The 15,508-nt window shown below is 38.7% G+C and overlaps 2 protein-coding genes across 2 annotated transcripts in view; one reads left to right on the top strand and one right to left on the bottom strand.

Moving 5' to 3' along the window:
- The window catches only part of LOC125271352 (complement C3-like), a 44,967-nt gene extending 43,914 nt beyond the window's left edge, over positions 1-1,053 (bottom strand). The window contains exons 1-4 of the mRNA XM_048195413.1: positions 893-1,053; positions 624-819; positions 371-539; positions 113-186 (exon numbers count right to left, since the gene is read on the bottom strand). Of these exons, the coding sequence (XP_048051370.1) occupies positions 113-186; positions 371-539; positions 624-819; positions 893-963 (510 nt within the window). The 5' untranslated portion in view covers positions 964-1,053. The remainder of the gene's footprint in view (positions 1-112; positions 187-370; positions 540-623; positions 820-892) is intronic.
- The window catches only part of LOC125271359 (complement C3-like), a 731,185-nt gene that overhangs the window by 294,696 nt on the left and 420,981 nt on the right, over positions 1-15,508 (top strand). The gene's annotated exons all lie outside the window — the stretch shown is intronic.

Raw genomic sequence — 15,508 nt, 5'->3', positions numbered from 1 at the left:
GCTGAAATGTCATAAATGTGTTTATATAATAGTATAATGTATTATACTATTATATTATAATAGTATTATACAATAATATATTATAATAATGTGCTCTATTATAAATGTATACCATGATTTCCACCGTGACTCGAGTCTGACTGTTTGGTTTCATGTTGGGCATCAGAGAGAAAATCCTGTAATAAACTGCAAAAGAAATTAAAGTGAAAACTGCTACATGAGTTCTGATGTTTTTCCTCAGATTCAAACCCTGATACATGCAGCACTGACAGCAGTTTAATAATAAACAGGATTATGTCATACTGATAACATGTTGTTTAAAATTCACATTGTGTGTTATATATTTCCATGTTTTAGCACTGAATCATACCTGTGCTAGCAGGCGTGTAGATGGGCTTGTCTGTCTGTACAAATATATATCCAGACTGGAATGAGACCATGACCACTTTCTCCAGAGTGCTGGATGGAAATTGAGCTTGTAGATACACATACTGCTTCTCCAGAGGATCATCAGAGAAGAAGTTCTGATCATCAGGAATCTGAATAACAGATAATCAGTCAATCTGATGATAGCTGATAACAGAATAATGAGAATGAGACATAACTGTATATGGAGCTCTCACCTTTATATCTGTAAGGATCTGGTAATTGTTGTCTGCAGTCAGTCTCACTGTTTTGAACAGTATCATCTTGTCTTTTTTTGGAAACTTCATTACCATGATCTTTACATCAAACGGTCCTCCAGAATAATCCTGAGCCTCCACAAACACGTTCTCTGAGGAACCCACTCTCAGCAAATTAGGAGCAGACAGAACAAACCTGAGGAGATCAAATCAGATCAAAAACAGATCTGTTAGTAACTCTATGAGCAAACGATGTGTTTAATACTCACAGCGGGTCACACAGTGTGAGGAGGGGTGAGGAGAGAAGAACAACAGTCAGCCACAGCAGCTTCACGTCCATCCTGTCTGTCTGTGTGTCTCTTCCTGTGAGCGTCTGTGAACCTGCAGCAGCTCAGATTTATACCCGCCTCCGTGACCCTCAGAGTCCAAACTGCTATTTCTCTTTGTTTGCTTTTTTTGTTTGCATTTAGTTTTACTGGAAATCACACATCGTATGTCTGAGTTTAATGAAAACCACAAAAACATGCAATTTAAAGACGTTTTCCAGAATATCTCCTCTCCCTCCCCAAAAATGGGTTAGTCATATTGTTATTAAAGGTGCCCTAGATTCAAAAATTGAATTTACCTCGGCATAGTTAAATAACAAGAGTCTCAATATCCTTTGTTTCCTCCTTCTTATATAAATCTCATTTGTTTAAAAGACCTCCAAAGAACAGGCGAATCTCAACATAACACGGACTGTTACGTAACAGTCGGGATCATTAATATGTACGCCCCCAATATTTGCATATGCCAGCTCATGATTGACACAAGGGTAACCAGTATTAATGTCTGGATGAAAGGCATTAGACAAGGGCAGAACGTCTAGATGTGCACAACCAAATCAACAGACTAGGTAAGCAAGCAAGGACAATAGCAAAAAATGGCAGATGGAGCAATAATAACTGACATGATCCATGATATCATGATATTTTTAGTGATATTTGTAAATTGTCTTTCTAAATGTTTCGTTAGCATGTTGCTAATGTACTGTTAAATGTGGTTAAAGTTACCATCGTTTCTTACTGTATTCACGGAGACAAGAGCCGTCGCTATTTTCATTTTTTAAACACTTGCAGTCTGTATAATTCATAAACACAACTTCATTCTTTATAAATCTCTCCAACATTGTAGCATTAGCCGTTAGCCACAGAGCACAGCCTCAAACTCATTCAGAATCAATGTAAACATCAAAATAAACACTGTACTTGCGCGATTAGACATGCTGCATGATGAACACTTTGTAAAGATCCATTTTGAGGGGTATATGTTTGAACTTTTTTTATGTTATTTAAGGCAAGCGCGAGCTCTTGGGGCGTGGAGCACGGGATTTAAAGGGCCACACACCCTGAATCGGCTCATTTCTAATTATGCCCCAAAATAGGCAGTTAAAAAAATGAATTTAAAAAAATCTATGGGGTATTTTGAGCTGAAACTTCACAGACACATTCAGGGGACACCTTAGACTTATATTACATCTTTTAAAAAAAAGTTCTAGGGCACCTTTAATTACTCCAGTGACAAACAGCAGAGAGACCCAGTAAAATCGCAAGTCCCACCCCAGCTACATGCAGTGAACAGAACCAATCTGAGTTGAGGCTGCTCTGAGAACAGTTGAAGTAAGAAGTTACACTGGAAGTGAGACTGACTGAAATTATCGGGGAAAAATCTGGATACTAACGCGAGCAAGTAAGGAGGGGGAGGCCAGGAGAACTGCTTAATCTATCTATCAAAACAAGATATAACAAGACAGGTTAGTGCACTGTAGTGATGTCAGTGTGATGGGATGCCGCCCACATAGCAACATTGTGTCGGCCCAGATCCGGCTCATATCTGGCACATGTGGCATGATGATCTGGCCCACATGCTGCAATGAATTACGGTCCTTGTGTGGGCCACTTCTGTTTGCCAGATCTGAGCCACAAGCAGGCCACAGCAATGCCACATGTCAGCCAAGAGCAAAGAAATAAACCTAAACTGGAACTTATCTGAGCCACAAAATCTGTGTATATTAAATATGGAGTCATCTCAGCCTTAATAAGCCTGTTAACAAGCAGAATCACTGAAGGAAAGAAGAGAACATAAAAAGACAAGCAGAAACACAAGAACTACAACTGACTTCAGCCGCAGCCTTAGATGAAATCAACTGAAGATGAAAGACATTAAATCTCTCAAGATCTCAACAGATGATAATTAAACAACTCCACAAACAGCATTACCAGCTTTACTTATTACGAACCAGTCTGACTTTATTTATGTTAGAAATCTACAAATGTTATTGAGAATTAACAGAGTTTTAACTCTAATGTGTCTCATTTGAAGTCACCATAACAGTGATTAGTGTTTCCATTAGTTGGGCTCTTAACTCTTATATTATACTTTTGTCTTTTCTGGCTGCTGTGACAGTGTGTTTGTTAAGCACATTTACAGTAACAAAGGTGGCTAAAGCAAAATGACATCAAGTGAAAATGATTGTCTGTTGATTGTTTTGTAGTCATCATGGAATGGCCTTAGGTCATTTGAATCTAACAATTCTGTTATTAATATGTGTTATGTTCCACGTGTCATGTGTGCACTTTTGCGTTTTTCTGTTTTTTTTTTTGTTCTTTTCTCCCTGCCTGCAGGTGGGTGTTTATTGGCTACTTCGACTGCCAATCATTGCTGATGTCATGATGTCCGACCCATTCGTTGATGCGCCAGCTGTATTTAATGGCTTGATGTGACAGTGTTTGGCGTGCGCCAGATCGGCGTACCTCGTGCTCCAACGCGGCCAGTTATTTCGGTCTATGGCTATTTGTTTCTTTAGTTAACTCACTTGGTGCCAATTTTGCTTTGTGACGTGAGTTTTGATCAAATTATAGATTTGTTTAATAACGTTCGTGTTGGAGTATTTGTTACTGTGTGTGTCGGGTTGGCGTTCATGTGTCTTACCAAATATGACATGTCTTGAGAACGTAGTCATGAGCTTTCGGCTTTGGTTTTGATTAGGTTAATTTATACTATGTTAGTCTAGGTTTGTGAGTGTCGCACCACCCATGTATTTTTGTTTGTAGATTATTATAGTTTAGCTTGGGCGTCGTATACGCTGAAGATTTCGGTTTTCTTTTCACATTTTTCTTTTGTTAGTTAGTTTAGAGGTTATCTGTAGCCTAAGGATTGGTTTATTTTGTTTATTTCTTTTATTTGGGCGACACTCCTGTTTCTTTTATGTATGGTAATATTTTCTTCATTTCATCTTTCTAAATTATTTGTAACACCTAACAACGCCAAAGTAAAATAATCTAAAACTGCTCTGTTTGTTTCATCTTTGGTCTGCACCACACCTTGAAACAGTTGTCTCACTTGAATGTTATGAGAACATCCCAATTTTATCATCAAACACGTAACATTTAATGGTGGCAGCAGTGGGATGGTTTAAACCATTCCTTTAATGGGATGATGTGAGACATTGTTTCTAGGGTGGTGACGGATCAATGTTGAACAGAGTTTCGTTGTGGGTTGTTTAATTAACGTGTTGAACGTAGTCGGCATGGCTGATTTTGATCTTGAAAGTTTTGTTAGTGCACCAACTGTCGAACAATTAGATGCGTGCAGAAAGGATGATTTGTTGCGAATCGCTGAGCATTTTCAAATTGTAGTTACTAGACAGCAGTTAAAGCGTGATATTAAGAGGGTCATTGAGCAGCATTTAGAGGAACAAGGGGTCTTGTTGGCTGGAAGTTCGAGTGGAGCTGTTGCGGCGGAGGGTTCCGAAGCCAAGACTGCTCTGCCGCCCTTCGAGCCCTTTTCTCCGGGTGAGTCCGGAGGAGCTGCTCGTCTTAGGTTGCGTCTTGCGGAACTTCAGAGTGAAGAGCGCAAGAGTTTAGCGGATAGTCACGCCAAGAGGGAGTTGCGACTTGAAATCCGCCGGCTGGAAATCGAGGCGGACACTCAAATTAAGTTGCGAGAGCTCGAACTAAGTGCAGCCAGAGATGTACCATTACCATCTGTCCAACTTGCGCCGACTGCTGCATCTCCGACTGACCCTGGATTGTCTGGACGTACGTTTGATGTGAGTAAAAATATTTCCCTTGTACCTTTAGAGAATTTAGAGAAGCTGAGGTTGACTCTTATTTTAACGCATTTGAGCGAATTGCCTCCGCTCTACAGTGGTCTAGAGAAGTTTGGCCTTTGCTTTTGCAATGTAGACTAACTGGAAGGGATCAGGAAGTATGTGCTGCTTTGTCTTTAGAGACAGTTTAGATTATGATATTGTTAAGGCGGCAATTCTGCGAGCATATGAACTCGTACCTGAAGCGTACTTTTCTGGCTGCTGTGACAGTGTGTTTGTTAAACACATTTACAGTAACAAAGGAAGCTAAAGCAAAATGACATCAAGTGAAAATGATTGTCTGTTGATTGTTTTGTGGTCATCATGGAATGGCCTTAGGTCATTTGAATCTAACAATTCTGTTATTAATATGTTTACATTGTAAATGTATGTTCTGTGTTAATTCAGCATGCGTTCTCCAGCAATCAGAAGATTTTAACAGACATGAGCTCTAAAAGCTAGTCTATGATGACACACACAGACATCAAGAATCAGCATATGAATCTCAACAATGGTGACAATCAAAAGTGGGATGCATGCTGGGTACCAGCATAGTACAAAACACCCAGCATGCATTGCAGCATGGCACTTTTGATTGTCACCATTGTTGAGATTGATACGGTGATTGTTGATGTCTGTGTGTGTCATCATAGATTAACTTTCAGTGCTCATGTTTGTTAATATCGTTTAACTGATTACTGCAGGAACTCATGCTGTAGTAACACAGTATTTTTAACGTAAATATACCAATAACACAACACAATTGTTAGATTCAAAAGACATCAGGCCATTTCATGATGACTACAAAACCATAAACAGACATCCATCATCACCTGATGTAATTTTGCTTTAGGTTCCTTTGCTACTGCAAATGTGCTTAACAAACACACTGTCACAGCAGCCAGAAAAGACAAATGTGTAATAATAAGAGTTAAGAGCCCAACTAATGGAAACACTAATCACTGTTATGGTGACTTCAACTGTTAAACCGCTGTTAATTCTCAATAAAAAACTTTTGTAGCTGTCTAAAATAAATAAAGTCAGTCTGGTTAGTAATAAGTGAAGCTGGTAATGCTGTTTGTGGAGTTGTTTAATCATGCTCTGTTGAAATCTTGAGAGGTTTAATGTCTTTCATCTTCAGTTGATTTCCTCTAAGGCTGTGGCTGAAGTCAGTTGTAGTTCTTGTGTTTCTGCTCGTCTCTTTTTCTGTTCTCTTCTTTCCTTCAGTGATTCTGCTTGTTAACAGACTTAGTAAGGCTCAGATGACTCCATACTTAATATACACAGATTTTGTGGCTCAGATCAGGTCCAGTTTAGGTTTATTTCTTTGCTCTTGGCTGACATGTGGCATTGCTGTGGCCTGCTTGTGGCTCAGATCTGGCAAACAGAAGCGGCCCACACAAGGTCCGTAATTCATTGCAGCATGTGGGCCAGATCTGGGCCGACACAATGTTGCTATGTGGGATCTGGGACTTTATTTTGGATGTTATTGGATTGCCACTGAACTGAACTCAACTTTTATTTTGGCCTGCAAGGGCCTTGGTCTGCCCTGAATCTGAATAGTATATGGATTATCAGAGCTATTAGAACTTTGGTTGAAGCTGGAAGGTGAGCATATTTACTGTTAAAACTGTGGACCCTGGGTGTAGCAGTGTGACTGAGTTTAAGTCTAGATTTAACCTTTTCAATTGTTCAGGCTGGAATCCATTTGGCTACCTGTTTTATACAACTTTTAACACATCAGCATATAAGTTGTCATCATGTATTTTTTATATATATTACTGTTGCTTATTTTTTGCAACCAGGGATCAAATGAATTAAATGGCCACAATAAGGAGAGTGAACACGAGTTGTGTTTGCTCTCTCAACTTCTCCAATGAAAATTCCAGAGCTTTATCATCAGTCAATTAACTTGCTTAATAAACTGAAAATTTTTTACTTTCAAGTGTATGTAAATGAGATTTTGTATCTTCAGAATCTTATGGTGTTAAACGACTATTTTATTGGTACAGAGGACTCTTTTTTTAGTTTAACATTGATGGGGATCATGATAAATCATTTCCTGTTAAGTAAGGTTTACTTATTGGATTTTACAGTGTGCGTGCGTTTATAATCACAGTGTTCATATGAACATTAACACAGTCACGCGCGCAGATGTCTGTGTGATCTCAACGGAAGTCACAGAAGTTGTGTATTTAGTTTGAGTCAGAGGTTTTAAGTGAAGTATCCGTCTTCATTTATCTCGTCTGCTCGGTGAATGAACCCCAGTGAGTTGCCTTATTGTGTACTGGCTAGATAGACAGCTGCCTTTCTAAGGGAGCATCCTACCTCGTAAATCACACGATTTGTAGTATGTGTGGATTAGCATGGTAAATTACAGCACGGTACTACAACAAGGATAACAATACAGCACTAATATTTTTATAATTAATTTTACATTAACATAAAATAGTATAGTCAAATCTTATGGCTGCTCTCTGCCTCCAGCGCTCGTGCTCAGATAAGCTTTTATCACTCATTTCTCTCTCCTTAGACATGTAATGACTGTGATTTAAAGTCATTCAGACACTCTGCATCCCTGTTCCCATCACACACTTCACCAACTCACTCAGAGAGAGAGAGAGAGAGAGAGAGAGAGAGAAAGAAAGTGCTAGAAACGGATGAGAAAGCAACGACATGCATAGAAATGCTACTTGAAAAATACAGGTTATTGTTATTTTATTTATTTTTTATTCAGAATTCACGGCTGCTTTTTAATGACTGTCTGTGATTTAGCCCATACGGATTTCAATTTTCAGTTAAAGGATTAGTTCACTTTCAAATTAAAATGTCCTGATAATTTACTCACCCCCATGTCATCCAAGATGTTCATGTCTTTCTTTCTTTAAAGAAATTAAGGTTTTTGATGAAAACATTCCAGGATTATTCTCTTTATAGTGGACTTCAATGGACTCCAAACAGTTGAAGGTCAAAATTACAGCTTCATTGCAGCTTCAAAGCATTTCTACGCGATCCCAGACGAGAAATAAGAGTCTTATCTAGAGAAACCTTCACTCATTTTCTAAAAAAATAAATAAAATTTTATACATTTTAACCATAAATGCTCATCTTGAATTAGCTCTCTTCTTCTTCTTCTTCTTCTTCTTCTCTATTAGAATTCCGGCAGTGTAGACTAGTGATGTCCGGTTCGCGAACGAATCGTTCTTTAACCGGTTGAACCAGTTCACCAAATCGGTCTGAATCGTTCCAAACAGTTTGCATCTCCAGTTAGCAAACACGAATCCACAAATTACTAAAGTTACTCACTTTTTGACGTGCCTGACACTACCTCTCAAAATAAACCAACATCCTGGAGTTATTCAGTTACTCCAACAGTACAGTGACTTAACCTGCTGTGAAGAGAGAACTGATGATGATGAGCACGAGCAGCAGAGCAGCTGATATGAGTGCGCATGCGCGGCACACGAACGAACATACACGGCCTGTCACCGTTCTCGTTCTCGAGTCAAGAACCGGTTGCAACGGTTTTCGGATCATCAGTACACAACCGAGAACCGCTTCTTTCGGACATGTCCGATTTGAGAACCGGTGAGCTGATGATACTGCACATGCGTTTAACTTTTCAAGTGAACGAAAAGCACGTTAGTCAAGTTTTGTTGAACATCGGACAGTGTGATAATATAAAACATACAGAAAATATAACGTTTATTGTGCTTTTCCAAATACACCATAGCAGATTAATAGGATAAAATACTGTACATAATAATAAACTACATGCCCACATGAACATAATATTTTGTACACAGATCAAACTAATGTTCAGAAATAGTTCTACAAATTCATTTTTTTTATATTAATATTATTTAAAAAGCAATATAGTAAAAGTTGTGCAGTTGTGCTTTCAAGTTTTTTTTTTTTGTTTTTTTAAAGATTGAAAACAATTAGATTTATCAAACTAATCATTTATTTGTTTCATAAATAAACATGGTGATATAAAGATAAAAAATGACGTAATCAAACTACAGCGAGAGCAAACAAGCGACTCCTTTTGAATCGCTCTCGCGGTCCTCGAATCTCAATCTCGTTCTCGAGTAGAATCGGTTGCAACGGTTTTCGGATCATCAGTAGCCTACACAACCGAAGAACCGCTTCTTTCGGACGTGTCCGATTTGAGAACCGACGAGCTGATGATACTGCGCATGCGTGATTCAGCTTGTGATCTGAAGCTACCGAACAGTAAAGGCCAGAACACACCAAGCCGACGCCGACGAACTAGTGGCGACGAAAGCAGACTGCGGGGTTGGCTCACGTCGGCTGCGTCTGGGAAAAAATATGTGCTTGAACACACCGAAAGAACTTCAGCCGACTGTCAACTAGCACACGCGTTCTGCGCCTGCGTATAAATGAGATATCTGTCTATTTAAGCAGATATATTTGTCTATATTCGTCATTTAAAAACGGAAAGCGAAACTATGACTGCATGTATACAAACCATAAATAAAGCAGGGCTTGCTTACCGTTTTGAATATCAATCATGCTGATCATGTTCTTTATTCCACTCCGCTCATGTTATTATGAAAATATTCGTGCATTCAAGTGCTCAGGTAAGATGACGTAAAATTGGAACAACAATTCTGTCTGTGCCGTCATGACTTATTTGCTTGCTTTCATAACTTTTGCTTATATTCTCGTGAACTGACTGGTTTGCTATACTACACAGCCAATCAGAGTTCTGTCTCTCGCCGACGGCCCGACGCCGATTCTACATGTCAAATCGGCCGAAAAAAAAGCCGACGAGGACCAACTTCAACCGACGGTGTGGAACACACTGAGGAAACTTAGTCGGCCGACGAAGAAAAACTGTCCGACGGCCGACCGTCGGCTTGGTGTGTTCCTGCCTTAACATCACAGCACCGGTTAACTAGGACAACTGATGCTATGAGAGGACTCGAATGAGGGGGCAATCTGACGAAACGTAAGTTTTTTTTTTTTTTTTTTTTTTTTTTTTTTTTAATCATAATGTAAGAGGATCATGATGAAGACTAATTTATTCACTTTATAACTGTAAAACTTTGTTTGCACATCACTGCCTGTATATGTGTTTGGATGCTTTAGATGCAAAACTAAATAAGAAATGCTTCAGATTATAATGTTTTAGTTGACTGATGTTATGATTACTAATAGCCTATTTTAATCACTTGTTTTTTCAACCCGGTGTTACAATATATTCGGTTCCTGAAATATTCTGTTCCACTGGGTGGCGCTTACGCGAATATTCATGATATCCTGCTATTGTGGGCAGGGCCGGATTAACATAAGGGCTAGGTGGGGCTGAAGCCCCAGGGCCCGCGGGTAGAGGGGGCCCGTGATTGGATGGAGGAAATGAGATTGACAAGTCAAAGGTGGTTGATTTGTGTCTAATAAAATAACAAGAAAAAAATATAGCTGCAAGCAGCAATTACGGGGCCAAGCACAAAAACAGCACAAGAAGCCAGCCAACATGGCTGGGAGCATCAGACCAACAGCAGCAGTGAGCAATTAGAAAAAAAAGTTATTAGCATTTTTGTCAATTTTGTTATAACTTTTGACCACAAGGTGGCGCTGGTCCGAAACTTCTCAGGCTCCTTCAGAGCATTGTCCTGATGACCCATACCAAATTTGTGAATTTTGGTCAAACCCATCAGAAGTTATAAGCAAAAATAACCATTTTTCATATCTCCACTCCAGTAGGTGGCGCTGCGCCGAAACACTGTATCTTGCCTCAGGTCATGCTTGTGATGACACGTACCAAGTTTGGTCTGAATATGTTAAAGCATTGTAGAGATACAGCTTCAAGAGTAATTTTTGCAGCATATCTCAAATTCTTTGCTCCGGTATACGAAAACAGTTTGACTTATCGACTTGAAATCCATAACTTTTTGTCGGCATGGTCTGAAGATGAGACGGTTCAATTTTGGTGAAAATCGGAGCAGAGGTCTAGGAGGAGTTCGAAAAAGTAGGTTTTTAAAGAAAAACAATATGGCAGACAGGAAGTTCAGTTGACTATGGCAAATTTGATATCTATGTTCTCAGCATGAACCAAGGAATCTACTGAGACAAGTTCCATTACAATCGGTCAATATAGTCAAAAGTTATTAGCATTTCTGTAAATTTTGTTATAACTTTTGACCACAAGGTGGCGCAGTGCTGAAACTTCTCAGGCTCCTTCAGGGTATTGTGCTGGGGACCCATACCGAGTTTCGTAACGATACGCTAATGCGTTCGTAAAATACAGCATTTTAGCACGAAATTCAAAATAGCCGACGGCCAAAATGTCCGATATGAGAAAATTGGATATCATTTGACTCGGCATGATACCCGAATCCAACAAGACCAAATTTATGATTTTTGGACAAACCCATCAGAAGTTATAAGCAAAAATATCCATTTTTCATATCTCCGCACCAGTAGGTGGCGCTGAGCCGAAACACTGCATGGTGCCTAAGGTCATGCTTGTGAAGACATGTACCAAGTTTGGTCTGAATATGATAAAGTGTTGCAGAGATACAGCCTTACTTCTATTTTCGCAAGCGCTACGTACAATTCGTTCGTGTGTTTTTCGAAAACGGTTTGAGCAATCGACTTGAATTCCATAACTTTTTTTCAGCATGGTCTGAAGATGATCTGGTTCAATTTTCATGAAAATCGGACTAACGGCCTAGGAGGAGTTCGAAAAAGTAGGTTTTTCAGAAAATTCAAAATGGCGGAAAAATTTTCATGACGGAAAATGACGTCATATTATGCAATCGATTCGTCTTGACCCAATGAATCAGAGGAAAAAAGAATTTTGTTTCTAGCCCTTATGGTTCAAAAGTTATTAGCATAAACATAAGTGCAACTTTGGACAGCTGGTGGCGCTAGATGGATTGAGTTAGAGACTCCAAATTTGCTATGGACAAAGGTCATTCTGTCCTCTAACTGTGTGCCAAATTTCACAACTTTCCCGCAAGCGGTTCTATGGGCTGCCATAGACTTCAAGAGCGGAAGAAGAAGAAGAAGAATAATAAGCGTACGGAACGCCAACAATAACAATAGGTGCCTAAGCACCTTCGGTGCTTGGCCCCTAATTATTGGAAAATGTGCCTGACTGATAAATCACCGTCCAATCAAAATCACCTTACAATTCGCGCCATGACATCGGGAAACGCCTCTTTGCTTATGCTATCGCATGTAGAAAATGGGAAATTGGCCTTTATTGCTTGTTCAGCCTCGCTGGTGTTCAAAATGATAAACAAAAGTGATAGTGGTGCGCAAAAAAAGGAAAAATAAGCTTGAAAGGGATAAAAGGGATGCTAATCTTACAGCAAAAATTCCAAAACTAACTAACTACTTCGGTTCACATAAAACATCCGAGCCAGTGGAAGACCCCGCGTGCAGCGGCAGCTCACAATTATCTTCACCCACTGACACCGTCGCCGATCTGCGTGCTTTACACGTTGAAGAAGGTGAGATAGCAGCTGCAGCAAGTTATTATTCTTATAACGAGTTAAGCCCTATTTGGATGGTAATTGTTTCTCATGAAAACGTAAGGTGTTTTCAACATTTACAGGGACGAGTCGATTGATTTTATTGCCGTTTGAAATCAGAATGTCAGTGTTTTTCTCTCATCATCACCCATGTAAAAATCCCGAATTAACTTTCCTGCTGTTTTTTGACGAACACTAATGTCGTGTGACTTGTGTCCACTATCTGCCTTTGAAGCACATTCTATCAGTTGCAGTTATGGAGCCGTACAACTCGACCTCGACACATTCACATCACATGTTAACACAGCGGTAGAGTTACTCACGGGACACTGCACTTATTCGCAATCACAAAAGTTCTTTATTTGCATGTGCTTTAAAGCCCTGCCAGTTAAACCTGTCATTCGTGTGCTGTTCTGAGATGCGCTTTTTCTGACCCCATACACCCGAAGCGTGCACACACACTTAAGCCTGTCAAACAGCACCTGACTACTGGACTTCATCTTTCGCGTCTGATTGCGCTATAATACTGTCAAATACACAAAAGGTTTACATAAACACAGTTGGTTATGTCTGAAATGAGTTGAGAAAATCGGACGCGTGCAGCTTAAAGTGACAGCATCCTAATAGTTAGCATGCGGACCCTTGTCCTTAAAGGGATCGTTCACCCAAAAATTAAAATCCTGTCATCACATGCTCACTTTCAAGTTGTTTTAAACCTGAATGAGTTTCTTTCTTCTGTTAAACACAAAAGAAAATATTCTGAAGAATGTGGGTAACCTAACAGTTGCTGGTCCCCATTAATTTTCATAGTAGGAAAAAAATATAATGTGGAAATCACTGGGGACCATCAACTGTTTGGTTACCCACATTCTTCAAAATAGTTTATTTTGTGTTAATCAAAGGAAAGAATTATTGTGTCAGCAATATATGCAATACAATTTTAAAATATGTTAAATATTTTATATGTTAAATATATTTTAAAATATGTTAAATAGCATGGAATATAGTGTGCTTGTGCTTATATTAAATGATTTGATAAAATGAAATTTGTAAAAATATAAAAATGATAACAATAAAAAAAAAAAATTCTTGTGGTACAAGACACTGTGGAATGGCAATCAGATGAAAGGGGGCCCTTGGTGTTGCTATAGCCCCAGGGCCCAACGTGTTCTTAATCCGGGCCTGATTGTGGGCGTGTCCTTGAGACAACGCGCAAGCGAATGGAACTGAAAATATTAGTACACGCTCCTCAAATCGCATCGGTTTAATGGATTATTTCGAAAAGGTAATAAAATATTCAGTGTTAAGCAACAGTTCACATGTTCAAAGCAATGCATAGTTTGTGTAATATGATAAATCGTCAGAGCTATTTTGCCTGATTGAGTACAGGACAGGCATTCAGATAAACAGTTAACGTAATGATACATCAGAGCAAACATGAGCGAATAACCTTGTTTTACACTGATGTGTTTTCTGTTTAGCTTTTTTATTTGTGAGGCTTTAAAAAGTTTTTGAATAGTTTGATTAGTTTGTTTCCTTTGTTGTAATTCTGTGACTACAGGCTACTGCATAGTGTTGACAACTTGAAACAAACCTCTACAAATGTATCTGTGGCCTAATAAAAAGCTATAGCCTGGTGTGAATATTCTGTCATCCTTAATTTCTTGATTATTTTGATATTTTCAGTGTTTATCACCACAGTAAGACTTACATAGGCTACCCTTTATCAACACCAAACTACAATTTTTTTCTGTTTTCTCATATTTTACTGGATATCATGACAAATTATCATTATAGTCCAACAAGTAAATGCACACTTGACGGTATTTGTCACATATTTTTGTTGCAAAGCAACATCATTTTTTTGAGTTTTTCACTTTCAACTGTTTTTCCAGCAAATTTCTAAACGTGTAAATATTTGTAGGCCTACAAACAAAAAGATTCAACAACTGAGACATAAACTGAACAAATTTCACAGGCGTTTGATCAACAGAGTATCTGAAAGTCTGATGTGGCACCAGCTGCTTTACAGAGCATCTCATCCTCATGGACAGCACCAGATTTGCAGCTCTTGCTGTGAGATGTTACTCCACTCTTCCATCAAGGCATTTCACATTCTCAAACATGTCTGGGGTACTAGTTGCATGTGGTTTGGCACTGGAAGGACAATCAGCTGTCCTTCTGTCTCCCTGTAGCACCGTCTCAGGCATCTTCGTGTGTGTGTGTGTGTGTGTGTGTGTGTGTGTGTGTGTGTGTGTGTGTGTGTGTGTGTGTGTGTGTGTGTGTGTGTGTGATGGAGGGATTCCCACCGCTGTTTTGACTCCTTTACACATTTTAGGAACATTGCAGTTTATTGCTGTGTTCACATCTGCAGTCCTCATACCTCCTGCAGCAGGACTAAGGCACATTCACACAGGTGATCAGAGACCCTGGGCATCTTTATTCTGGTGTTTTTCAGAGTCAGTAAAGGTCTCTTTAGTGTCCTAAGTTTTTGTAACTGATTACCTTGATTGACCTATAGGTGCATGTGAAATAATTGAAAAACATGACAAAAATTGTTAAAACCTTTTCTAAATATCTGTAAAGCTTATTTGGATTGTACAAAATCATCTTTAAAATATTATTCTGAATATTTGCAGATTTTTTCATCTTTTCTTAGTTTTATTTATTTTTTTTAAAACAACAAATTCAGTTGTAGCCTATATAAATATTAAATACATTAAATGTTATAACAAGTACAGAAGTAATTACTCTATGAATGTAACACAAATGTCTCTGAAAAGACATTTAAAAATTCAAAACAATGTGTGAAAAGAAGCAATGCTAAATGTGAGGATGAGGTAAATATTAAAACAGGGCCTTGGCACTCAGGAACAGCCTTCATTGCATGTCCAGATCACACACTGCCAGAGCTCTTCAAGACTTCAGCTCTCACATCTAGTCTGAAACAGACAGTGACTTTACAAGATGATGAATGTAATGTGGAAACATCACAAAAGCAAAACAAAACCATATGACATTGGTGATAATAACAAGTATAACGTCATCTTGTAAAGTAACTGTGTATTTTTTCTGTGCATTTGTGCTGTATTACCTCACAGAATAAATTATATGATTATTATCAGATTTTTTTTATTTGACTGCTTTTGAAATGGTTTTAAATCAGGTACATAAGGTTGTTTGAGTATGTGTTATGTTTGACACATTTCAGGGTTTTGTGCTGCAATATCCTGCCTTGTCAAACTTTAAAT

The sequence above is a fragment of the Megalobrama amblycephala genome, linkage group LG7 (assembly GCF_018812025.1).
Source record: "Megalobrama amblycephala isolate DHTTF-2021 linkage group LG7, ASM1881202v1, whole genome shotgun sequence".
Lineage (NCBI taxonomy): Eukaryota > Metazoa > Chordata > Actinopteri > Cypriniformes > Xenocyprididae > Megalobrama > Megalobrama amblycephala.
The sequence above is the reverse complement of the archived record's forward strand: the minus strand, read 5'-3'. Positions and strand labels throughout refer to the sequence as shown.